The 26,996-nt window shown below is 39.0% G+C and overlaps 1 protein-coding gene across 1 annotated transcript in view; it reads right to left on the reverse strand.

Annotated features, from left to right (window-relative positions):
- The window catches only part of CTNNA2 (catenin alpha 2), a 1,210,173-nt gene that overhangs the window by 69,201 nt on the left and 1,113,976 nt on the right, over positions 1 to 26,996 (reverse strand). The window contains exon 12 of the mRNA XM_052647702.1: positions 5,917 to 6,068. Coding sequence (XP_052503662.1) covers positions 5,917 to 6,068 — 152 coding nt within the window. The remainder of the gene's footprint in view (positions 1 to 5,916; positions 6,069 to 26,996) is intronic.

Genomic DNA, 26,996 nt, shown 5'->3' on the forward strand with positions numbered 1-26,996 from the left:
ACCCAATATAGAACAAAATCTCCCTCTTCAGGACTGATCAGCCTCTGGCATCTCTAACCATTTTTACCCTGGAGTCCACCTAGCTTAGCTCCTTTTTTCTGCTCTTACCCCATACTTCATATTTTCTCCAGTATAACCAGGATACTCCATTTAAGATCTAACTCAGATCATGCTATTCTCCTGCTCAGAAAACTTCAATGGCTTCCATCATGCATTCAATACGGTTCTTAGGCCACATGTGTCATTCTCTCTGCCTCGAACACATTTCCCTGAGTACTTTTATGGCTTGTTAACCTCCTCCTTCTCTAAATCTCTTCTCAAATGTCACCCAGTGCACTTCTGTGGTAGCTCAGATGGTAAAGCATCTGTCTGCAACGCAGGAAACCAGTGTTTGATCACTAGTTTGGGAAGATCTCCTGGAGAAGGGAATGGCCACCCACTCCAGCCAGTATTCTTGCCTGGAGAATTCCATGAACAGAGGAGTATGGCAAGCTATATATAGTACATGGGGTTGCAAAGAATCAGACATGACTGAACAACTAACACACTCGATCAACCTTTATAAAACCCACCCCCATCCTATGCTTTATCCTCTCAATAGTTTGTTGGTTTTCTCTATGGCACAGTAACTAATATATCTACTTGTTTATTCTCTGTCTCCCACCAAAAGAATATAAATTCTTGACTGGCCCTAACAATTTAGTGCCTGTTGCATATTGCATTACTTCTCAAACCTTGGAATACTATTGCACATCCATTGAGCTTGATTTTTATCACAGCAACAACCAGAAACACTGCACCACAAATACATGGTGTGATCAATATATGATCAAAAGGAATGCACCAACCTAATGTTTAAACTGTGAACTACCTTCAGCTAATATTTCTCATGGTATCTGAGAGATATGTATGTGTTTCCTTTGACATTTTAAAATATCTTGCAGTGCTCCAGGGCATCTTCATGCCCATTTTGGGAGATGTGAAGTTAAGCTGTAGAATCTTATCTGAATCCTGTCTTAGGGTCCTACTGTTTCTCCTTTCTGCTTTCAGAAGTTTTACATGCAACAAAATTAATGGGTTCCAATGACAAAAGTTCATTGTATAGATATTGTTATAGATTTTTTCATGGTCATTCTATGACAGTTAACTATTTTCTTTTTTGAATACAGCTATTCTGACACCAAGATATTATCACCTTTTGTGCTACCCACCTACTTTACTTTCCAACATTAAATGTTTAACTCCTTGTGTATTAAATATACCCTTGATCCTCCTTATTTGAGTTCTTTATTTAAGAATTTGCCTACTCACCAAAGTTTCTCTGTAATCTCTAAATTAATATTTTTGTAGTAATTCACAGACATGTGTGTACACGATATGGCAAAAACTTTTGATTCACCCAACATGCAAATTTCCAGCTGAGGTCAAACAGCACAATCTTCTGCTTTCTTATTTCAACTCATACTACAAACAAGTGTCCTTTTTGCAGTCTGTTTAGTGCCACATTTTTCATTTTTGTCCTTTGTGTTATTTCTCTGCTTAAAATGGCTTCCAACTGTAGTGCTGAGGTGTTGTTTAGAATTCCAAAATGCAAGAAGGTTATGTTGCACCTTCCAGAGAAAATGTGTGATTGGCTATCCCTGGTGGCTCAGATGGTAAAAATCTGCCTATAATGCAGGGAGCCTGGGTTCAATCCCTGGGTCAGAAGTATTCCCTAGAGAAGGACGTGGCAACCCACTCTAGTATTCTTATCTGGAGAATCCCATGGACAGAGGAGCCTGGTGGGCTACAATCCATGGGGTCGCAAAGAGTCAGACATGACTGAGTGACTACACTGTCTTTCTTTCTTTTTCATTCTTTTGGCTGTGAGTTCAATGTATATGTATCAACAATATACATTAAACAAAATGTCTTTCAACAAAAACACACATTAAACAAGCTAATATATTGATCAGTTGATGAAGATGTGACCAGAGGCTCACAGGAACCTAACCTTGAATTTCCCCTAGGAGCACTGATTCCATATTCCTTAATTCAGAATTCACTGAAGGCAACTACTGCAAATAATGAAAATCAAATAAATTCTGGTGAGCCGTATTTGCCTATTCATTTTTTAAACTACTATGTTAAGGTAATCAGAAAATTCCTATGTAGCTAATAGGTCACCAAGGACAAGCCTCAGTAAGAAGCAAACAAAAAAAGTAGTATGAAAGAGAAGTAGGGTTGACCTGCTCCCAAAGAGAAGTAAGGGCCTGAAAGGTGAGGTTGAAATACCAGAAAGACAAGCTTTGTTTGCTTCAGAGGGTTGCCTTGAGCTGGCCTGGAACACCTACATACTAACATCGCCATTAAATATGTATTGATTGCTGAAAGACAAGGTGATGGGAAATCTGACCTTTCAAGGTCCTTTCTGCATATATTTTTTTGAAAAATTCTTATTTTTTCTAAAGCATAATCAACACTTTGAGAGAGAAGGCATGGCCAGTTTAGCTGGAAAAGAGCTCCACTTGTCTTACTGTCTTCTCCCCGATTCAGTGCAATGATATTTTAAAGCAGACAACTATCATACATAGAAACCAAACCAAGAATTTAAGTATAAAATGAAGCCATTTTGGTGCTGAAAGGAGAAAGACTTTTAAAATAACAATTTGTACATACCGTACATTTCTCCCTTCCTATTTTAAGTGGTAAGAAATCCATCCGATCAAATCATTTGAAATGTCAAGATGGAGGAATGACACTTTATGTAACAAAGATATGGCATTTTTACCTAAATTATGTTTTTTTACAGCTCATGAATGAATAAGTGAATGATGGCTATAAACTTGCTCAGCCTCCCAGATGAATAGTTGTCACAAAAATGTGAAGGCTAACAAAGCAGAAAAATGGCAAAAAAGGGAATATGTCTTGAGAATTATAGTGGAATTTAGTGCCAAATGCTTTGAAAACATAACTCTCATGGTCTATTACTTCACAAGTTAGTATATAATGGGAGAAACACAGGTTGAAAAGCCTATTTTTCCTTTCTCCTCTAATTCTCATACTTTTCCCTCTGTCACCTTCCTGTCTCCAGAGGTATCTGTTTCTCTTTTTCCCTAACACACATTGTATTTTTTTTTTTAATATTTACTTTTATTTATTTATTTATTGGCTGTGCTGGGTCTTAATTGCAGCATGGGGAATCTTGTTCCCTAACCAGGGATTAAAATCTGGGTCTCCTGCACTGGGAGCCTAGAGTCTTAGCCACTGGACCACCAGGGAAGTCCATCACACATAGTATCAAGCACTGTACCAAACAATGCATCACTGTGAAAGGAAAAAAAATACAGCTTTTGCTTTCCAAAAGTTCAGCCTAAAGAAGGTTGTTGCTGTCACTTGGTGGCTAATTTGTGTCCAACTCGTGACACCATGGACTGTAGCCCACCAGACTCTTCTGTCCATGGGATCTCCCAAGCAAAATACTGGAGTGGGTTGCCACTTTCCTTCTTCAGTGGCTATGTCATGTCCAACTCTTTTGTGACCCCATGGACTGCAGCTGAACAAGCTTCTCTGTCCATGGGATCCCTCAGACAAAAACACTGGAGTAGGTTGCCATTTCCTTCTCCAGGGGGTCTTCCCAACCCAAGGATCAAACCCATGTCTCCTGCCAATGCAGGTGGATTCTTTACTACCAGGGAAGAGCCACCAGGGAAGCCCCTAAAGAAAGTAATAGACCTCAAAAAAAATAGTGTAAAGATTACGATCTTTACACTATTTTTTTTGAGGTCTAGAATGATGCTAAAGCTGAAACTCCAATACTTTGGCCACCTCATGCGAAGAGTTGACTCATTGGAAAAGACTCTGATGCTGGGAGGGATTAGGGGCAGGAGGAAAAGGGGACGACAGAGGATGAGACGGTTGGATGGCATCACCGACTCGATGGACGTGAGTTTGAGTGAACTCTGGAAGTTGGTGATGGACAGGGAGGCCTGGAGTGCTGCAATTCATGGGGTTGCAAAGAGTCGGACACGACTGAGCAACTGAACTGAACTGAAAGAATAGTATCAGGTTTTTTGAGGGAGAAAATTTAGGGAAAGAAGATTTGAGCCAGGTCTTGAAAGATAGTAAGATTTTGACAGATCTAAAATAGGAAAGTTGGAAGAACAGGAAATACGTCTGACCGTCTTGTCCAAAATTGAATTCCACATTGTTATATACATTTAGTACTGTCTGATACACTTATACAATTCTCTGAAAACTTTGAATTAATCATGGAATTATTATGAAACAGAGATGGATTTAACATGGAAAATCAAATTGCTTAAAAATGAGAAGATAAGAATATGCTATGGTTGCTCCTCAGCAAAGAAGCTAGCCAAATGTTTCAGGACAATCATTAATGTCCATAAAGATGGAAGAGAGATTCTTTCTGGTGATGCTCTACTCTGCCTGCTCAGATCACCTTGGAAGCATCATGCTGTGTCTTGGGTACCACAGTCAAAGAGGATACACATAGGTTTAATGACTTCATGATTTCAAAGATACCCAAATTTGGAGAAGAATTAATGCCATACATGAACTCTTTAAAGAACTAAGTATGCATTGTCCAGAGAGACCAACAAATCACAGATACTTCTTGAAGTACCGAAGGATTGTACACAGAAAATAAGTTGATTTAAAATAAATTGATTGCTACTGTTTTGCTGTGTTTGAGGGGATGTTGGTTTAGATGCTCAGTGGTCACTCCGAGAGAAAGTTTTTCAAGATGCACTCAGCGATTAACTTGTAGTTCATTGAGCAGCCCCAGAGACAACAATGAAGGTTGAGGATGGAGATATAGTCTAGGGCTGCCTCATCCAAAATGGTGGCCGCAGATACATGGAGCTATTAAAAACTTTAAATGCCGCTGGTGCCACATGTTGAAATGCTACCTTTGGATATTGACTGAAGTAAATAAAATATGTTCTTAAAACTAATTTCATCTCTTTTTTTTTCCTTATCAACATACCTAGTAAAAATTGAAATTGTACATGTGGCTTATATATATTTCCATAGGATAGCAAGATGAGCACTGCAGACTCATCATCTCTACCTCAATCCTAATAGTCACAAACATATCCATGTCATCAACCAAAGTTTATTTTATGAAAGAGTTCTGTGGCTAAGAAAAGCATTTGAAACCTACTATACTTAACTGTCAATAAGGTAAGGACAAAAAATTCTCAACTTATGATGGAATATTACACAACTGTTAAATAGAATAAGGTAAGCTATTGTCTTCACAGAGATAGACAAAGGCACACTATGGGCAAACAAAGCAAGTTGTAAGTAACGCTTAACTGAGTTTTGAAATCTGTTATATTATGTTTTCTCGTGTGTGTCTAATCATCTAGGCAATAGTTTGGAAGACTCACAGCTACCCAAGATCAGAAGATTGGGGGATGGGAAGATAGTAAGAAAGGTGATAGGAGAGGTTTGCTGAAAGATTATTTAGCCTTATTTATATCTTAATGATCTGTTACAAGAAGAATGTAGCTATCTATCACTTTATTGCATTGTCATTATTATTATCATTATCATGATCACTAATACTACTAAGTGGGGTGATCTTCATTTTCTTTAATCACATGGCTTTCTGATTATAAGGGGAAATGGTGTTAGCAAAGGGGAATGGCAAGGGCACCCCTAAGTGGGTATCAAATTAAGGTAATAATGTGTGGAAGAAGCAGGCAGGACATCACCCTTCAGGACATTCAGTGCTGATCTAGACTTGTTGGGATCACTAATCCCTTTATAAGTAAAAAGTCCCCCTTGTCTGACTAAATGAGGAGCCAAACAGTTTACTATGTTGAACTAAATAATCAAGAAAAAATATACAAAGAGTAAATTCTTTGAGGACATTCCAAATCAGCTCCAAGCTACAGAGGCCTCACATACCCTGATCATCAGCACAGCCTTTCTGATGTCCCGGACGCCGTCATACACCAGGCGAGAGGCATCGATGAACTCATTCTCCTCAAATGGCTGAGGGACGTTGGCACTCAGGGCTTCAATGGCAACCTCCACTTGTTCAGCAAAGCGTGGCATCACTGGTGTAAACAAAGTGAAAAGCAGTGGATTAGGCAGTCTTTCTTTCATGCTTCCTTGTTTCTCCTAGGGAAGGTGGCAGGCTCTGGGCATTCCAACATTCAAGTGGAGCCTGGTGTCCACCTGTCCAGTACCCCTACTGGACCCAATCTAGTGATCTTTGTGCCATTTACCTTCATTACTCCATGAAAGGTGATGGTGTGCAACAGAGCAAGTTTGTGAAACCTGCCCAAGTTAGTGTGGTATACTGTATGTGAGTCCAGGTTTCATGTTATCCTAAGCTGAGTTTCAACTACGAACAAAGCTAGTGGACGTGATGGAATTCCAGTTGAGCTATTTCAAATCCTGAAAGATGATGCTATGAAAGTGCTGCACTCAATATGCCAGAAAATTTGCAAAACACAGCAGTGGCCACAGGACTGGAAAAGGTCAGTTTTCATTCCAATCCCAAAGAAAGGCAATGCCAAAGAATGCTCAAACTACTGCACAATTGCACTCATCTCACATGCTAGTAAAGTAATGCTCAAAATTCTCCAAGCCAGGCTTCAGCAATACGTGAACCATGAACCTCCAGATGTTCAAGCTGGTTTTAGAAAAGGCAGAGGAACCAGAGGCCAAATTGCCAACATCCGCTGGATCATTGAAAAAGCAAGAGAGTTCCAGAAAAACATCTATTTCTGCTTTATTGACTATGTCAAAGCCTTTGACTGTGTGGATCACAATAAACTGTGGAAAATTCTGAAAGAGATGGGAATACCAGACCACCTGACCTGCCTCTTGAGAAACCTATATGCAGATCAGGAAGCAACAGTTAGAACTGGACATGGGACAACGGACTGGTTCCAAATAGGAAAAGGAGTACATCAAGGCTGTTTATTGTCACCCTGCTTATTTAACTTCTATGCAGAGTACATCATGAGAAACGCTGGACTGGAAGAAGCACAAGCGGGAATGAAGATTGCCAGGAGAAATCTCAATCACCTCAGATATGCAGATGACACCACCCTTATGGCAGAAAGTGAAGAGGAGCTAAAAAGCCTTTTGATGAAAGTGAAAGAGGAGAGTGAAAAAGTTGGCTTAAAGCTCAACATTCAGAAAATGAAGACCATGGCATCTGGTCCCATCACTTCATGGGAAATAGATGGGGAAACAGTGGAAACAGTGTCAGACTTTTTGGGGGGGGGGGGGCGGAATTCAAAATCACTGCAGATGGTGATTGCAGCCATGAAATTCAAAGACACTTACTCCTTGAAAGAAAAGTTATGAGCAACCTAGATAGCATATTGAAAATCAGAGACATTACTTTGCCAACAAAGGTCCGTCTAGTCAAGGCTATGGTTTTTCCAGTAGTCATGTATGGAAGTGAGAGTTGGACTGTGAAGAAAGCTGAGGGCTGAAGAATTGATGCTTTTGAATTGTGGTGTTGGAGAAGACTCTTGAGAGTCCCTTGGACTGCAAGGAGATCCAACCAGTCCATTCTAAAGGAGATCAGCCCTGGGTGTTCTTTGGAAGGAATGATGCTAAAGCTGAAACTCCAGTACTTTGGCCACCTCAGGCGAAGAGTTGACTCATTGGAGAAGACTCTGGTGCTGGGAGGGATTGGGAGCAGGAGGGGAAGGGGACGACCCAGGATGAGATGGCTGGATGGCATCACCAACTCGATGGACGTGAGTTTGAGTGAACTCCGAGAGATGATGATGGACAGGGAGGCCTGGCGTGCTGTGATTCATGGGGTCGCAAAGAGTCGGACACGACTAAGCGACTGAACTGAACGGAACTGAAGCTGAGTTTCACTTCTGCTAACTCCTAGCTGTGAAACCTTGACCTTGCTCTCTTGCTGCTGCTGCTTTTACTCACTATGTCTGAGTCTTTGTGATTCCATGGACTGTAGCCCACCTGCCTCTTCTGTCTATGGGATTTCCCAGGCCAGAATACTGAGTGGGTTGCCATTTCCTTCCTGACCCAGGGATTGAACACTCCTCTCCTGCTTGGCAGGTAGATTCTTTACCACTGAGGCACCTAGAAAATGTACCATCTTTTCTAAAATCTTCTAAATCTGTTTCTTTGTCTATAAAATATAATAGTAAATCCTACCTTGGGGTTCAGTGAGGTAATGCATACAAATGCACTGGATGGCATCTGGCCTTAAAAAGCCTCAGTAAATATGCAACTAATATCAGACACTAAAGTCACAGCTGGTTGAGTAGAAGACTTAGTCTACATCATTGCATAGTAAAATATGAACAAAATGATCCAATCCATTCCACTTCTTTCTGGAATGAAGGTCTTGAGACTTTGAAGGTGGGGAAATGGCTGTGAAGGAAGAGTTGTGGAAAGACTGTCTGAGAAGAGAGAGAAATCCCAGAATATTCCAACAGAAAGACTACAGGAAGAGACCAATGGACTCAGAAATAAATTTGGTTCTGTTCCATTTTACCAGGACTTTGTTGATATGCCAGAGGATACATATGAACATTTTAAAATGCAGGCACCTCTTTCCCTAAATCAGGACACCTGCATACAGACTGGAAGTTCGTAGAAAGTACACTCAGTGGCTACTTAGGAAATGCTGCTGATTCACTGATTCTTGAAAATTATAACTCAATTTTTTCAACTGTTATCTTGTAAAAATCAATTCACATGGCAAATGAAAGCCAGAAGCACAATTTATTTTATTTACAAGGACAATAAAGTAAAAACGCCATTCATCTCTTTCCATTTCCGGACTCTCATCCCTGATTCATCATGATCCTCCTTTTCATTCTCAGTTCAGTTCACTCACTCAGTGGTGTCTGACTCTTTGCGACTCTATGAACCACAGCACTGCAGGCCTCCCTGTCCGTCACCAATTCCTGGAGTCCACCCAAATGCATGTCCATTGTGTCAGTGATGCCATCCAACCATTTTTATCCTCAGTGGATATTTTAACATCCGTTTTAATCCCTAGCATGAGAAACTCTGCTAAATTACTTTACTCTCAAGGGTCAGAGTAGTTAAGATAAAACACTCCTTAAAAATTGTATTTCTACTAGAAAAGTCAAATATTAGACGTGTGATATTAGATATTAGAGTGTTAGAAGAAAACATAGTAACCACTCTTTCAATGGAAATTATCAAAACCAAAGAATTGCAAAAGGTAAATTTCCTCTGTGAGTAAATTACTATCATTCGTTCTCTATACTATTTGAATTTTTCACTTGGGCCTTTGAACTGCTTTTATATGAAAGGAACTGAGAGATATTGACCTGAATTGCTGCAAAATATGATTTAAATAAAAATATATTTTTAAAAACTACCACATTAAGCTAAAACCATTTCAGCCATCCATTTGTGTTGGGAATTAACTGTTTTACATGATTAACTAATCTAGATCATTGAGATTGATCTTCTTAAGCATGAAAACATTTTTGCATGTATCTATTATTTTCATATGAGTGTCTTCCTTAAAGTTAAAAATTCCTTTCTTTTCTTAAACCAAATTTTAAATGATATTAATCTAATTTGATATCAAAGCTGCCATCATGGCGATCAACAATTTTACAGATGTGTATGATAGCATCAGTAGCATTTATATGCACAAATCTTTGTCCTTTTTTTTTATAACTGATCAATGATTGGTATTCCCACATCTTGACCCTGTATGCAAAACAGCAAAAGAGAACCAGATGTGTAGAGTGGACTTTTGGACTCAGAGGGAGAGGGAGAGGGTGGGATGATTTGGGAGAATGGCATTGAAACATGTATATTATCATGTAAGAAACGAATCGCCAGTTTATGTCTGAGGCAGGATACAGGATGCTTGGGGCTGGTGCACGGGGATGACCCAGAGAGATGTTATGGGGAGGGAGGTGGGAGGGGGGTTCATGTTTGGGAACGCATGTATACCCGTGGTGGATTCATGTCAATGTATGGCAAAACCAATACAGTATTGTAAAGTGAAATAAAGTAAAAATTAAATTAAAAAAAAAAATACTCTTACAAATCAATAAGAAAAAATTAAAAATAGATAAAAGATTAGAAAAGGCACTTCATAGAAAGGAAATCCCATATTATTGACAAACACCTAAGATGCTTGACTTCACTGATAATTGGAAAAATTACAATGTAAACAATGAGATATTTCATACTTGTTGGTGGATGGGAAAAGAAGCTAAGGCTTACAATATAATTCTTACTGAACATGTGAAAAAAGGGTACTCTTCTACATAGATGGAGAAAAAAATGGCATATGCTTTGTCAAAATCTAGTAAAATGAAACTTTCTAGTCCCGCCAGTAAATTAGAACATTAGCTAGGGCATGGCCAAATACTGACTTCTGGGATGATACTGATTAGGAGACTGTTTACATTGGGAGCACAGGAATTTCCTGTGTTTCTACAGTTACAGCTGTCTTTTGTTAGGTTTAATATTCCAAGAGTTAATAATAACAAGAGTTTTATTAAACCTGCAAATAATAAGTGATTTAAAGGATCAGATATTGCCAAATCTTAATATTTGTTATACCTTGGGGTACAAGTTGGGTGTAAGTTTTATGAGTCTCTGTTCATTTGGTATATTTGAATTTCTCAAATTTCAAATATTTAAAAAGAGATCAATATATTACCCAGAAAGCTGTATCTCTCCTTATAGAATAAGGCTCTGAAAAAAATTAAGTTCTAGTTCATGGCCCAGAACATAGTAGAAATTGATTTGATCCACAGTACTAAGTGAAGAAATCCCTCAGAAACTGTGACTGATCACATGTTTAATATTCCACCTTAAAACCTGCCAGCTGGAAACCTGAGTCTAGCAGTCTCCATCCCCTTTGCTCTCTGGAGGAAAACCTTTGATTAAAGTCTAAAAGGAAGAGTGGCGTTGTATTGCTTTGTTTTGTCTGTTCAAGGTCATCTTGAGGAGAGCTGGGGAGGAGAAAAATGCAGGAGGTCACAGGCTCTGTCTCCACATGCCTCTAGCCCTGATTCTCTCAAATGAGAGAGAATAAAGCTAAACTCTGTGTGTACTCAGTCACTTCAGTCGTGTCCAACTCTTTGCGACCCCATGGACTGTAGCCCACCAGGCTTCTCTGTCCATGGGATTCTGAATACCGGAGTGGATTGCCATTCTCTTCTCTAAAAAATCTTCCCAGTCCAGGGATTCTCTAGGGAATCTTCCAATTTGTGTCTCTTATGTCCTATGAATTGCAGGCAGATTCTTTACTGCTGAGCCACCAGGGAAACCCCAAGCTAAACTCTAATGGAACATTTTCATAAGGGACACTTTGGGGCCCAAAACATCACCTGTACTGCTTGGGAACCCCAGGTTTGGAGACAGGTATTCTGTTTGTTCCAGCATGGAGTACAGAATCCCACTTGTTAGATTTAGGAGTTAGAGTTTTTGTAGGAACAACAATGTGGAGGTGGCATTGTCAGAAGAGGCAGAAACAAGAGACTGCAACAGAAAATACCATCCATTTTCCAAGGAGGAAAAAAAAAAAAAATGGTGGATGAACAGATGTGAAACCTTTACTTTTCCAAAGAGGTGCTCAAAGGGAAATTTAGCATTAATATTCCAATGACTTATTACACTGCTCAAGCTGGTAAAACCTAGAACTTGAACCTATTCCATTTGATATTTATATATTATAACAGACAAGACATCTATTTCTCTTACTACAATCAGCATTTTTCAGGTCTGACCCTTAAGAAAATTTTCCTCCATGCTCTGTTGCTAAGTGTATTCAGTACTTAATTATTTAGGGCTTGGTCAACTGCTACCACACTTTAACGAACATACCTTTGCTCTCCACATTGCTGTTCTATTTTCTGTTTAAGTTTTATCCTCTTTTGTATTTGAAGTGATAAGACAGACAAACAAAAGTTTACAGGACAGTTTGGATTCCTGGGTGGTTCAGTGGCAAAGAATCCACCTGCCAATGCAAAAGACACAGGAGACTCAGGTTTGATTCCTGGATTGCAAAATTCTCCTGGAGGTCCAGGGAGGGCATGGCAATGCACTCCAGTATTCTTGCCTGGAGAATCCCATGGACAGAGGAGCCTGGTGGGCTACAGTCCACAGAGTAACAAATAGTCAGACATGACAAGTGACTAAGCATGCACGTACACACCAGTATTCTTGCCTGGAAAATCCTATGAATAGGGGAACCTGGCAGGTTGCAATCCACATGGTCGCAAACAGTCAGATATGACTTAGCGACTGAATACACACACATGATCCATCATGACAAACCAAATATTTTACTTTAACTATGAATTCTTCCAGCACTTTAATAGAGTCTGAAACATGAAATACTCTCAAAGTAATACTGCGAAAGAAGAAGCCTGAAAGTACTTCCAATATGATGCTAATTCTGCTTCCCACTAAATAGGACAAAACACAGCACTACCTTTGTGAGTCACACATTCTATATTAACAGAATTTCTGATATGGGATTATACAAATAGAGGCTTCTTTCTAATTTCTGAATTACATCCAAAAGTGTAGACACCACATTATTGTTATTTATCATAAATTGTGAATTACTCCTTAATAGCTCATGTCCTGAAAGGGTGAGCAAAGTTGGAAATAAACTCTTAAATTCTCCCTGTATTTTTGCATGCAGAGTGCACACCAGGCCACAGAATGACATTCCAGGAGTAATTAAATCAGAGTTAAGTATGCATATAAAAATCAAGGTCGCCTCGTTCTACTGTCAATGGAGATCCTAAACCAGAGGTGAAGAAGATCTAGACTGAATCCTCCTGAGAGACTTCAGCTGTGAAGTTTCAGAGCACAGGGTGAGTCAATAAAATGAACAAAAAGCTGTACTAACGATGCAAATAACATCGCTGACAATCATAAGAGCCAATCCAAGGTAAATCGGAAGAAGTGGAAATGAATGGCCAATCCATGCAACTAGCTCTGAGGAACTACCCAAAATGTCCACGCCCTGCTTTAAATCTTCCAATCACTCCCTTTACTATAAATGGGATAACAAAACCTCTTTATCAAGATATAACACAAACATCTTACACCTGCCTATAATTCTTATCTGCCTCTGTCTTCCCACCTATTCCTACCTATATTCAAACGTTTCAATTAGACTGAATTACTTCTATGTCTTCAAATATGACAGAAACATACCATATCATACCAACATGTCCATGATCAATGGACCAAATGGACTTTCATACTAAAATATACTTCTCCCTCTGGCCCTGGTCAATACTTCCTCAATCTTCAATACCCAAATTAGAATCAACTACCATTGTAAAGGATTCCTTAATTCCCAGACACTCCAAAGTTGGCAGTTCTCTATAATTTTATACCCTCTTAATTATTCCTGCACTAATATAGTACTTGATACAATCCAATAGGATTGTTTAGTGCACTCTACTTCTGTATGTCAACTTCAGGGAGTCAATTTTAGGCAGAGACCATATCTTCCTCATTAACTGCATCTGAATCTCATATTATACTTCTAGTGTAGCTCATAGATTCAGATGGAAGAAGGATGGGAAGTGGAAGAATAGGACACAGGAAGGAAACTGTTTGTCATTGAATATTTCAGGGACAAAATGAGTAGTATCACATTGCACATATTAAGTTTCTCTCTACCCATCACTTCCTATTAATTCAGAGATTTTATTAAAAAATTTCATAAGTTATTGTTGTTGTTCAATAGCTAAGTAGTGTATGACTCTGTGACCCATAGACTGTACCATGCCAGGCTTCTCTATCTTTCACTGTCTCCTGGAGTTTGATCTAATTCATGTCCATTGAGTCAGTGATGTTATCTAACCATCTCATCCTCTGCCTCCCCTTTCTCCTTTTGCCTTCAAACTTTCCCAGCATCAAGGTCCAAATGAGTCAGCTCTTTGTATCAGGTAGCCAGGGTATTGAAGCTTCAGCAGTAGTCCTTCCAATGGATATTCAGGGTTGATTTCCTTTAGGATTGAATGGTTTGATTTCCTTGCATTCCAAGAGATTCTCAAGAGTCATCACCAGCACCACAATTCAAAAGCATCAGTTCTTCAGTGCTCAGTCTTCCTTATGGTCCAAATGTCACATCTATACATGACTACTAGAAAAACCACAGCTTTGAGTATACAGACTTCTGTTGGCAAACTCATGATTCTACTTTTTAATACACTGTCTAGGTTTCTAAACGTAGAAACCTAGACATTTCTAGACATGTCTCTCATAGGTTTCCTTCCAAGGAGTAAGTGTCTTTTCATTTCATGGCTGCAGTCACTGTCTGTAGTGATTCTGGAACCAAAGAAAAGAAAATCTGTCACTGCTTTCACTTTTTCCCCTTCTATTTGCCATGAAGTAATGGAACTGGATGCCATGATCTTAGATTTTTTAGTGTTGAGTTTTAAGCCAGCTTATTCACTCCCTTATTTTACCCTCACCAAGAAGCTCTTTAGTTCCTCTTCACTTTCTGCCATTAAAGTGGTAACATCTGCATATTTGAAATGTTGATATTTCTCCAAACAATCTTGATTCTACTTGTGTGTCATCCAACCCAGCATTTTGCATGATGTGCTCTGCACAGAAGGTAAATGAGCAGGTTGACAACACACAGTCATGACATAGTCGTTTCCCAATTTTTAACCAGTCAGTTGTTCCATGTCTGGTTCTAACTGTTACTTTTTAACCTGCATACAGGTTTCTCTGGAGGCAGGTAAGGTGGTCTGGTATTTCTATCTCTTTAAGAATTTTCCAGTTTGTTGTGATCCCCACAATCAAAGGCTTTAGTGTAGTCAATGTGGAGAAGGAAATGGCAACCCACACCAGTATTCTTGCCTGGAGAATCCAGTGGATGGAGGAGCCTGGTGGGCTGTGTCCATAGAGTTGCACAGAGTCGGACACAACTGAAGTGACTTAGCATGCATGCATGCATGCATTGGAGAAGGAAATGGCAACCCACCTCAATATTCTTGCCTGGAGAAGCCCAGGGACAGAGGAGCCTGGTGGGCTGCCATCTATGGGGTCACACAGATGGACATGACTGAAGTGACTTAGCAGCAGCAGCAGCAGCAGTGTAGTCAATGAAGTAGTAATAGATGTTTTTTCTGGAATTCCTTTGCTTTCTCAATAATTCAACAGATGTTGGCAATTTGATCTCTGGTTCCTCTGCCTTTTCTAAATCCAGCTTTATATCTAGAGCTCCTGTAGCTCTATATCTCAGCTCATGTACTTCTGAAGTTCAGCTTGAAGGATTTTGAACATTATCTTGCTAGGATGTTAAATGAGCACAATTGTATGGTAGTTTGAATACTCTTTGGAATTATGCTTCTTTGGGATTGAAATGAAAATTGATATTTTCCAGTCCTGGGGCCCCTGTTGAGTTTTCCAAATTTCCTGAAATATTGGGTGCAACAATTTCACAACATCATCTTTTAGGAATTTTAGCTAGTTCCATTGGAATTCCATCACTTTCACTATGTTTGTTCATAGCAGTGCTTCCTAAGGCCCACTTGATTCCATACTTCAGAATGTCTGGCTTTAGGTGAGTGACCACACTATAGTGGTTATCCAGGTCATTATGACCTTTTCTGTACAGTTTTTCTATGTATTCTTGCCACCTCTTCTTAATCTCTTTTGCTTCTGTTAGGTCCTTGCTGTTTCTGTCCTTTATCTTGCCCATCTTTGCATGAAATAGTCCCTTGATCTCTCCAATTTCTTGAAGAGATCTCTAGTCTTCCTATTCTACTGTTTTCCTCTATTTCTTTGCAGTATTCATTTAAGAAGGCTTTCTTATCTCTCCTTGCTATTCTCTGAAACTCTGAATTAAGTTGAGAATATCTTTCTCTTTTTCCCCTGCCTTTCATTTGTCTTCTTTCCTCAACTATTTGTAAAGGCTTCTCAGACAACCACTTTGCCTTCTTGCATTTCTTTTTCTTTAGGATGTTTTTAATTACTGCCTCCTATACAATGTTACATGCAGAGTACATCATGAGAAACACTGGGCTTCAAGAAGCACAAGCTGGAATCAAGATTGCCAAGAGAAATCTCAATAACCTCAGATATACAGATGACACCACCCTTATGGCAGAAAGTGAAGAGGAACTAAAAAGCCTCTTGATGAAAGTGAAAGAGGAGAGTGAAAAAGTTGGCTTAAAGCTCAACATTCAGAAAACAAAGATCATGGCATCTGGTCCCATCACTTCATGGGAAATAGATGGGGAAACTGTGGAAACAGTGTCAGACTTTATTTTGTTGGGCTCCCAAATCACTGCAGATGGTGACTGCAGCCATGAAATTAAAAGACGCTTACTCCTTGGAAGGAAAGTTATGATCAACCTAGATAGCATATTCAAAAGCAGAGACATTACTTTGCCAACAAAGGTTCGTCTAGTCAAGGCTATGGTTTTTCCAGTAGTCATGTATGGATGTGAAAGTTGGACTGTGAAGAAAGCTGAACGCTGAAGAATTGATGGTTTTGAACTGTGGTGTTGGAGAAGACTCTTGAGGGTCCCTTGGACTGCAAGGAGATCCAATCAGTCCATTCTGAAGGAGATCAGTCCTGGGTGTTCTTTGGAAGGAATGATGCTAAAGCTGAAACTCCAGTACTTTGGCTACCTCATGAGAAGAGTTGACTCATTGGAAAAGACTCTGATGCTGAGAGGGATTGTAGGCAGGAGGAGAAGGGGATGACAGAGGATGAGGTAGTTGGATGGCATCACCAACTCGATGGACGTGAGTTTGAGTGAACTCTGGGAGTTGGTGATGGACAGGGAGGCCTGGCATGCTGCAATTTATGGGGTCACAAAGAGTTGGACACAACTGAGTGACTGAACTGAACTGAACTGTAAAATGTAACAAATCTCCATACATAGTTCTTTAGGCACTCTGTCTACCAGATCTAATCCCTTGAATCTAATCATCACCCCCACTCTATAATCATAAAGAATTTTATTTAGATCATACCTGAATGGCCTGGTGGTTTCCCCTACTTTCTTCAACTTAAGATCTGAACCACCCAGCTAAGCTGTGCTGATCTCTTGACCCAAATAAACTATGAGATAGTAAATCCTTGTAATGTTAATCCATTAAGCTTTGCGGTGATGTGTTACACAGCAATATTAACTAATAGAATATGCTATGCCAGAGGTAGAAATAACAGTAAAAATAGTCAACAAGACATATTTATATTTCTATTCACTTGCAGCAATTATGTTGGTTTAGGGTGCTGGTATATTTATGGCACCGAAGCAGGAGATTAACTGACTCTTGACATTTGATTATATTTATGTATTATTTATATAATAAAGTATATTTATTATTCAATTTGAGCCTCAGCTTACTCAAAGGTAAAAGAGCTGGTCTTCAGGTTTTACGGAAGCTTTTAAAAAATAATCCATTCAACAAATTTTATATACAATGTTACATGTAAAAACAAGTAGTACTTAGCCACTGGAATAAAGTGGCAAATAAATATGATCTTGCCTTCAAGGAATGAAAAAGTGGGATGTATATAAGAAGCTGACCATCATGCTAGGCACATAATATTCACAATAAATGGTTCTTCACATCATGACCCTGTGTATCTACCTATCCATGCTCCCTTTTCTTTGTTTACAGCAAGTGAAATTACCCAGTGCCTTTGGCTAGAACTTCGAGGTACAACTACATGATTTATCACTAAAAAGTGGCTCTTGTGAGAGGGAAGTGAACTGAAAATAGCACACAAATTTGTCCTCAAATCTCTGAAAATTGGAAAGTTGGTACAATTTACCCTGAAAACAGTTTCCCTGCTTTTATACCTTTCTCTCTCCTTGGCAGGACTACATCATCCTTCTGATGGCTTTGCATTTTTAATAATGAATTTCCTATGAAATCTGCCTTCAGGACAAGATTTTATAAACTCACTCTTAGAATTTTCATTTTATCTTCATTGCCAAGAAAGTCAGTGTTAAACACTATATTTCATTATCACCTTACTCAGATTCATGAGGAAAGAAAACCTTTAAAACTTAAGAGACATTATCAAAAAGCTCATAACTAGAAAAAAAAAATCAAACCCAGCTTCCTTAGCTCAAATTGGACACACTTTCTATAAAACCAGCCAACTTAACATAATATTCTTACGAAAGTGTTTTCCTTCTATCTCAAATGCATACTATTATATATTAGCTGGTTGATTGGATTTGAATCTTGAGTAAAGTATCCTCAAATGTTTTTTAAATGTGGAGGAGGAAGTATGGAAATAATATTTAAATGCTCTCAAATCAAAGTATACTCTCTCTGAAGCAGTGATATATTAACTTTCACTATGCTTTCTCTTGGTAACTCTTAATCAAGCTAAATGCAAAGGAGAAAAGGAAAGATATACCCTGCTGAATGCAGAGTTCCAAAGACTAGCAAAGAGAGATAAGAAAGCTTTCCTCAGGAATCAATGCAAAGAAATAGAGGAAAACAATAGAATGGGAAAGACTAGAGATCTCTTCAAGAAAATTAGAGATATCCAAGGGAACATTTTATACGAAGATGGACACAATAAAAGACAGAAATTATATGGGCCTAACCAGAAGCAGAAGATATTAACAAGAGGTGGCAAGAATACACAGAAGAACTGTACAAAAAAGATCTTCATGACCCAGATAACCACGATGGTGTGATCACTCACTTAGAGCCAGATATCTTGGAATGTGAAGAAGTCAAGTAGGCCTTAGGAAGCATCACTACGAACAAAGCTAGTGGAGGTGATGGAATTCCAGTGGAGCTATTTCAAATCCTGAAAGATGATGCTGTGAAAGTGCTGCACTCAATTTGCCAGCAAATTTGGAAAACTCAGCAGTGGCCACAGGACTGGAAAAGGTCAGTTGTCATTCCAATCCCAAAGAAAGGCAATGCCAAAAAATGCTCAAACTACTGCACAATTGCACTCATCTCACATGCTAGCAAAGTAAGGCTCAAAATTCTCCAAGTCAGGCTTCAACAGTATGTGAAATGTGAACTTTCAGATGTTCAAGTTGGATTTAAAAAAAGCAGAGGAACTATTCATCAAATTGCCTAGGAAAAGCAAGATAATTCCAGAAAAACATCTACTTCTGCTTCATTGATTACTCCAAAGTCTTTGGCTGTGTAGATCACAATAAACTGTGGAAAATTCTAAAAGAGATGATAATACCAGAACACCTTACCTGCCTTCTGAGAAATCTGTATGCAGGTCAAGAAGCAACAGTTAGAAATGGACATGAGACAACAGACTGATTCCAAATTGGGAAAGGAGTACGTCAAGGCTGTATATTGTCACCTTGCTTATTTAACTTACATGCAGAGTACATCATGTGAAATGCTGGGCTGGAAGAAGCACAAGTTGCAGTCAAGATTGCCAGAAGAAATATCAATAACCTCTGATATGCAGATGACACCACACTTATGGCAGACTTTCTTTTCTTGGGCTCCAAAATCACTGCAGATAGTGACTGCAGCCATGAAATTAAAAGACACTTGCTCCTTGGAAGAAAAGCTATAACCAACCTAGACAGTATATTAAAAAGCAGAGACATTACATTGCCAACAAAGGTCCATCTAGTCAAAACTATGGTTTTTCCAGTAGTCATATATGGATGTAAGAGTTGGACTATAAAGAAAGCTGAGCACTGAAGAATTGATACTTTTGAATTGTGGTGTTGCAGAAGACTCTTGAGAATCCCTTGGACTGCAAAGAGATCCAACCAGTCCACCATAAAGGAAATTAGTCCTGAATATTCATTGGAAGGACTGATGCTGAAGCTGAAGCTCCAGTACTTTGGCCACTTGATGCGAAGAACCGACTCACTGGAAAAGACCCTGATGCTGAGAAAGATTGAAGGCGGGGAGAGAAGGGGATGACAGAGAATGAGATGGTTTGATTGCATCACTGACTCAGTGAGCATGAGTTTGAGCAAGCTCCAGGTGTTGGTGATGGACAGGGAAGCCTGGCTAATTGCAGCCTATGGGGGTCACAAAGAGTCAGACAGGACCGGGCAACTGAACTGAACTAAATCAAGGTGGGAAATGATGAGCTCTGGAAGCTAGGAGCCAGGACAAAAGAAGTCCTGTTTAATCTGTCCCCTATTCCCTGGTGACTATTTGTCAGCTCTTTCTACCTCTCCAGAAAACCATCAGTATCCTCCTGGTTAGTCCAAACTCTTTCATACCGTGTATATTCTAGACTTTCTTTCGTCAGAATCAGTCATCTGTTCCCTCTGTGGGAGTTCCTAAAAGCTGCCATTTTCATAAACTCATGTTTGGAAAATTATAATGTACATTTCAAACATCAAAATCAAATTCAAGTTCCAGAAGGCCATACATAACCCATGAGCTGAATTGTTTGATGAAAGATGAAAAAGGACTGCTTAGAAGAAGGAAAAAAATTCTTCTAAATTCTATCCACGATAACTACCCTAAGAGAATCAGTCAGCATGCATCTGCTTTTGTCTAGACACAAATTCCTTTCCCCAGGGAAAGAAAATGCTTGCTTGGAAAATTCTTACATTTTATAATAAGCATTTCAAAAATAATCACAAATGCTTTATAAGTTAAGAGAAAAGGATAGCATATTTAATTCTGAAGCTTAAGGAATGAATAAAAAATTGAACATGATGCCTTATTTAGCTACAGTGTTTGTGGAAACCAAGATTGATAAATAGTTAATTTTGGCACCTGTGAGGCTTTAAAATTTAAGATGACATAAATGCTAAGAATTTATTGATTCTGATCTTGATCATTAAGTGTGTAATTTTTAGAAAAGGTACAACCCCTAAAATAAGGTATTATACTATGTCAATTATGTTTTTCATTTATATGAATAAACATTTTTGAGCTTTGATTCTCATCAAGGTTGGAGGAAATGAAGAGGTAGTCTTAGATCTCAAGGTGTTAAAATTAAATTAGAAAGCAACACACACAGAGAGACACACACACACACACACAGATAGAGACTCAGAAAACAGAGAGACACCTTAAGACAGAGTAATGGACAAACAGAGTTTGCAACACAGGGCAGTATACAGTAGGGGCCTAATGAGTGACAGTGAGTAATGGGGCACAGAGGAGTGCGATCGGCTGGTATGGTTACAGAAGACTTCACTCCCTCTCTAAGAAGAAACCAGCTAGTGTTAGAAAACTGGTAAAATATAGAAAGTCAAACCAGGTAAGGAGGTCATTTTGGGGTCACTTTGATCAGAATATGGGAGACCCAGGTGGTTCAGGTGATAAAGAATTTGCCTGTGATGCAGGAGACCCAGGTTTGATCCCTGGATCAGGGAAGATCCCTGGAGAAGGGAATGGCTACTCACTCCAGCATTCTTGCCTGGAGAATTCCATGGACTAAGGAGACTGGTGGGATACAATCCATGGGGTCACTTTCACTTTCACCAGAATATACAGAATTTTTCTGGTTCTTATATCCATCTGTTATCCCAGTTTTAAGTATAGTTTCTTATTTTTCCTAATCAGATTATTATATTTATGGAATATCCTAATGATGTACCCCTATTATTGATTGATGACAAATTCCTCATTTCTTTGATTCAAATCCTTATCGCTGGTGTGGTAGTGATTCTGGCTGAAAGAAATCTATTATTACCTCACTTGTGCCCAATTAATGCATCTTGGCCACCACTTCCTGTGGACACCAGCACTGGCCCTTCTGACACTCCACCACCACTACCATGGATGGATTATCCATGATATCCTTGAAATGACAAAGAACTGTCATGTCTTTTGCAGTCCCTAGGATTCTGAGAATATGATGTAACTCAGTAAGAACTGGAAATTCATGTCTTCCTTTTTAGTTTTCAGTTCAGTTCAGTTCAGTTCAGTCACTCAGTCGTGTCCGACTCTTCGCAACCCCACGAATCGCAGCATGCCAGGTTTGCCCGTCCATCACCATCTCCCGGAGTTCACTCAGACTCACGTCCATCGAGTCAGTGATGCCATCCAGCCATCTCATCCTTGGTCATCCCCTTCTCCTCCTGCCCCCAATCCCTCCCAGCATCAGAGTCTTTTCCAATGAGTCAACTCTTCGCATGAGGCGGACCAAGTACTGGAGTTTCAGCTTTAGCATCATTCCTTCCAAAGAACACCCAGGACTGATCTCCTTCAGAATGGACTTGTTGGATCTCCTTGCAGTCCAAGGGACTTTCAAGAGTCTTCTCCAACACCACAGTTCAAAAGCATCAATTCTTCGGTGCTCAGCCTTCTTCGCTGTCCAACTCTCACATCCATACATGACCACAGGGAAAACCATAGCCTTGACTAGACGGACTTTAGTCAGCAAAGTAATGTCTCTGCTTTTGAATATACTATCTAGGTTGGTCACAACTTTCCTTCCAAGGAGTAAGCGTCTTTTAATTTCATGGCTGCAGTCACCATCTGCAGTGATTTTGGAGCCCAACTAAACAAAGTCTGACACTGTTTCCACTGTTTCGCCATCTATTTCCCATGAAGTGATGGGACCAGATGCCATGATCTTAGTTTTCTGAATGTTGAACTTTAAGCCAGCTTTTTCACTCTCCTCTTTCACTTTCATCAAGAGGCTTTTTAGTTCCTCTTCACTTTCTGCCATAAGGGTGGTATCATCTGCATATCTGAGGTTACTAATATTCCTCCCAGCAATCTTGATTCCAGCTTGTGTTTCTTCCAGTCCAGCATTTCTCATGATGTACTCTGCATATAAGTTAAATAAGCAGGGTGACAATATACAGCCTTGATGTACTCCTTTTCCTATTTGGAACCAGTCTGTGGTTCCATGTCCAGTTCTAACTGTTGCTTCCTGACCTGCATACAGATTTCTCAAGAGGCAGGTTAGGTGGTCTGGTATTCCCATCTCTTTCAGAATTTTCCACAGTTTATTGTGGCCTAGTCATCAGAAAACAATAATTAAATTGCCAATGTGTCCTTTAACCAGGTACCTCTGTTTTACTGGAAAGCCAGTCAATGCCTAGATTTAACTGACAATGATAAAGTGGCAATTATATGTACCAGGAACGCTGGGCCAGATGCCTTTGAAGTTTCTTAAGGGGGAAAAAAAGCTTTGATATTGTATTTTATTAATTCAACAAATTTTATACAATGTTGGCTAGAGTATAATTCCCCGAATGCTAAATACAACACATGCCAAATGAATAGTAAGTCACCTTATCTATCCCTATCCTCTTTCCCCTACCCATTTCTAAACTCCATACACACAACACACACATTCTGTATTCAAACTACTTTCCCGCTCTGCACTCCTTTCAACAGTTCTTAAAACCTGCAGCTGCTACTTCTTTAACCACTAATGTCATCCTTTATGTGTGTTCGTGGATTTCTGGGAAATTCCTGAGCCCCAGCCAAAGAGATCCACTCAGCATCTCACGCCTAGCTTTTACCCAAAGTCGATGCTGCCCTGCTTCTTCTACCTGCACAGGAGCATCCTTGTTGGACCTTCCATTCCCGAGTTTCTAACCTATCTCTGTAGGTCACCTGGACTAGAAACCCAGCGGTGTCTTAACAGCTTCCCTTATCCTCCCCTGACTTTTTCAGTCCACCTTGGTGTCCATTTGATTATTCCCCTACATCATTGGCTCTCCAAGAACTGTCCTGCATTTCGTGCATTCCCTCAAGGGATTCAAATCGTACATAAAGAGGTCCAACTTTATATTATGTTGTATCTGCAGTCGGCAACATCAGTTACCTCTGCAGTGATGTTAGTGTGGGTGAGGATACTGGACTACTTCACACTGAAATACATTTTTAGTTTTACTTTGAAAATTGGACACTAGAAAAGGGCTGTTTATTTCACTGTGTTGTTCCTTAAGTGTGTGATTGTGAGCCATCCTATATCCACCCTATGCTATCTCCACTTCCATGCTGGAAATTTATTATCAGGCTAAAATTGTTTCTCTTCCTTTCTCAAATTGTATTTATCTCAGATGGTTCTAGAGTTAGAACCACCTCGAGTCCCTCTCCCTGAGAGAGCTGGTCATGTCTAATTCTAGCAGAACATATTGTGTACAAACCAGTCAGCATAGAGAAGATATTTTCATATTTCTGCATTGCGTGGACAGAACTTTCTAAGCAAAAATGACTGGTAACCTGGTTCAAGGGATAATTCAATAGAAGTCCTAAAACGGTAAAATAACCTGGAGGGAGATTTACAGGTTTTAATTTTTTGGCATATCAATTATACCTCGGTAAAGCTAAAATAAAGAAACAAGGGACTATGTTTAAACTATTATAGGTATTTTTGAAAGCAGAGTCCCCAGACAACTGATAATGTCATAAGGAATATGAACTCTCTAATAGAGGGACTTCCCTGGTGGCTCAGACGGTAATATGTCTGCCTACAATGCGGGAGACTCAGGTTCGATCCCTGGATCAGGAAGATCCTCTGAAGAAAATGGCAACCCACTCCAATACTCTTGCCTGGAAAATCCCATGGACAGAGGAACCTGGTAGGCTACAGTCCATGGGGTCGCAAAAAGTTGGACATGACTGAGCCATGTCACTTTCACTTTCTCCCCAGAGATATGCATTTACATTTCAAAAGGGACTGAAGCCACAGGAGCCATTCATTTGTATTCCGAAGAGTTGTAACAACCTGGGGAGTCTTTCCTGAAGGGAGTTTATTAACATTAAAGAGTGAAGGTTTTTCTCTCCTCCTCAGGACAGGGAGGGAGGCAGCTGAACAATTCCTATATAAGCTCCCAGATTTATAATTTTGTGGTTCTTTCCCTGTAGTATGGACCTCCTTCATGTAGACAGAATTTATCTGCCCTCATCACACTGCCTTGAAAAGTAGAATGAAGCACAGGGAAGGTTCTGGCAAGGTGACTGTTACTAAAAAAGAAACTTATTCTCTGAGCAAGAAACCTTACATTTGCGTTCAAGACAAAACAAATAAATATTAAACACCATCAGCCAGATCTGTACAATACTTCAAGTATGTAGGTTTCAGTCGAGGGTTTGAGACAAATACATGTTGCCTGTTTAAGGGCTATTACATGAATGAAATTTCCCTCTCATTCCTCCTACACTTCTGACTTCCTACCTCCATGAACACCACAACCACCAATAAGTAAGACATTTCCTCCATGTTGTAATGATTTTGACCTTTCAGGGAGAAATAAAATGGTCTACACCAATAGTTAGAGTTATATTAAAATGCATTTAAAATATATTAGGAAGTTGAGGCTGAACAATCTCAGTCATTATAGCTTCTGTTGAAATTCATTACTTTCATAATCTAATTTCAAGGTCAGTTACAGAGAAGTAAAGACTGTAATAGGCTTTCCAGGTCTAATATCTAATATTTTTGTCTTTCCAATAATCTGGTCCTGCCACCTTCTTCTGATATTGATCTTACTTCTGTCCATACCCTCTGTCCATAGGGATAGGCAGGTCACTTTGACATATCAAATCATAACACTTGATGCCACTAGCAACAGAAATCAGATCAAGTGAATACGACAGTCTTTCACTTTTACCTAGCTTGTTTCACTTTTTCTACTTCATATTCAGTGCTGCCATTTCATTTAGTTTATGTTTTCCAATTTCTCCATCTCTTTTTCTTAATGTTCTTTCTTAAGTCTTTACTAACCATATATATATATATACACACATACTTCCCTGGTGGCTCAGACAGTAAAGCGTCTGTCTACAATGCGGGAGACCTGGATTCGATCCCTGGGTTGGGAAGATCCCTGGAGAAGGAAATGGCAAGCCACTCCAGGACTATTGCCTGGAAAATCCCATGGATGGAGGAGCGTGGTAGGCTACAGTCCATGGGGTTGCGAAGAGTCGGACACGACTGAGCGACTTCACTTTCCTGTGTATATATATACATATATATATGTATATATATATAAAGAGAATGTATAATATTTTAGAAAACAGGAATTTTTGCCCATCTAAAAACATGATATTTTAATTCTACTTGTTTAACCTAGTATGAACAGAATGCTAGATTTCTAATTTATATTCAAACAAAATTTTGATATATTTCCATGTATTTTGGCATCCAGTATTATTGCTAAAAATCTAGAAAATTTATTATCTTAGTGATTAAAAAAAATTTTGAATGAAGCTTGAAACTTCTAATCCAATTCTGAGAATATAAATATAATTTTGTAAAAAAATAAAAACAGGAAATTAGCATGTGACACAGTATTATTAAAGTAAAAATTTTGCTCAGATCACACAAAATTTTATACTTGTGTTCATTATTTGCTTTCATACCTTATTTAAAACTACACATTGTATTTAATTGCATTGAGCAGCTTCAGCTGCATGCAATAAATTCTGGTAAATTTTCTTTTCATCTTTATTCTATTACAAATATTTTCTAATTTTCTTTGTTATAGCTTCTTAGATATATCCCTCATTTAAAAGTGGGCATTTAATTTCCAAATACATGGATTTCTTTAAACTATCTTTGATACTAATTTCTCATTTTAATATTAATTTCTTTCTTCTCTTTAATCATCCTCTGTGTTTTTTTCAGTCTTTTAACTTTATTGAGACTTTTAATAGCTAAGTCAAAGATGTCTCTTGGTAAATGTCACACTGCATTTTAAAATATGTGTGTTATTTTCAAATATCTTTTGATATTGGTTTCTAACATAATTCCACAATAATAAGAGAACAGACTCTGTATGATCTGTACCTTTAGATGATGAAATTTCTGTACCTGGTCTTATGTCTCTGGATATGTTCCAGTGTCTCCTAGTTTATAGTCTATCAGAACTTGAATAGAATTTGTATCCTACTTTTGTATGAAAATTGTATAAATCTTAATTACATTGAATTGGTTCATAATGTATTTTGGGTCTACTCTATTTTTCCACTTGCGAAGAGCATGGCAACCCACTCCAGTATTCTTGTCTGGAGAATCTAATAGACAAAGGAGCATAGTGGGGTACAGTTCATAGGGTCACAAAGAGATGAACATGAATGAAGTAAGTTCGCACGCAATA

The sequence above is a fragment of the Budorcas taxicolor genome, chromosome 11 (genome assembly GCF_023091745.1).
Source record: "Budorcas taxicolor isolate Tak-1 chromosome 11, Takin1.1, whole genome shotgun sequence".
Classification (NCBI taxonomy): Eukaryota; Metazoa; Chordata; class Mammalia; order Artiodactyla; family Bovidae; genus Budorcas; species Budorcas taxicolor.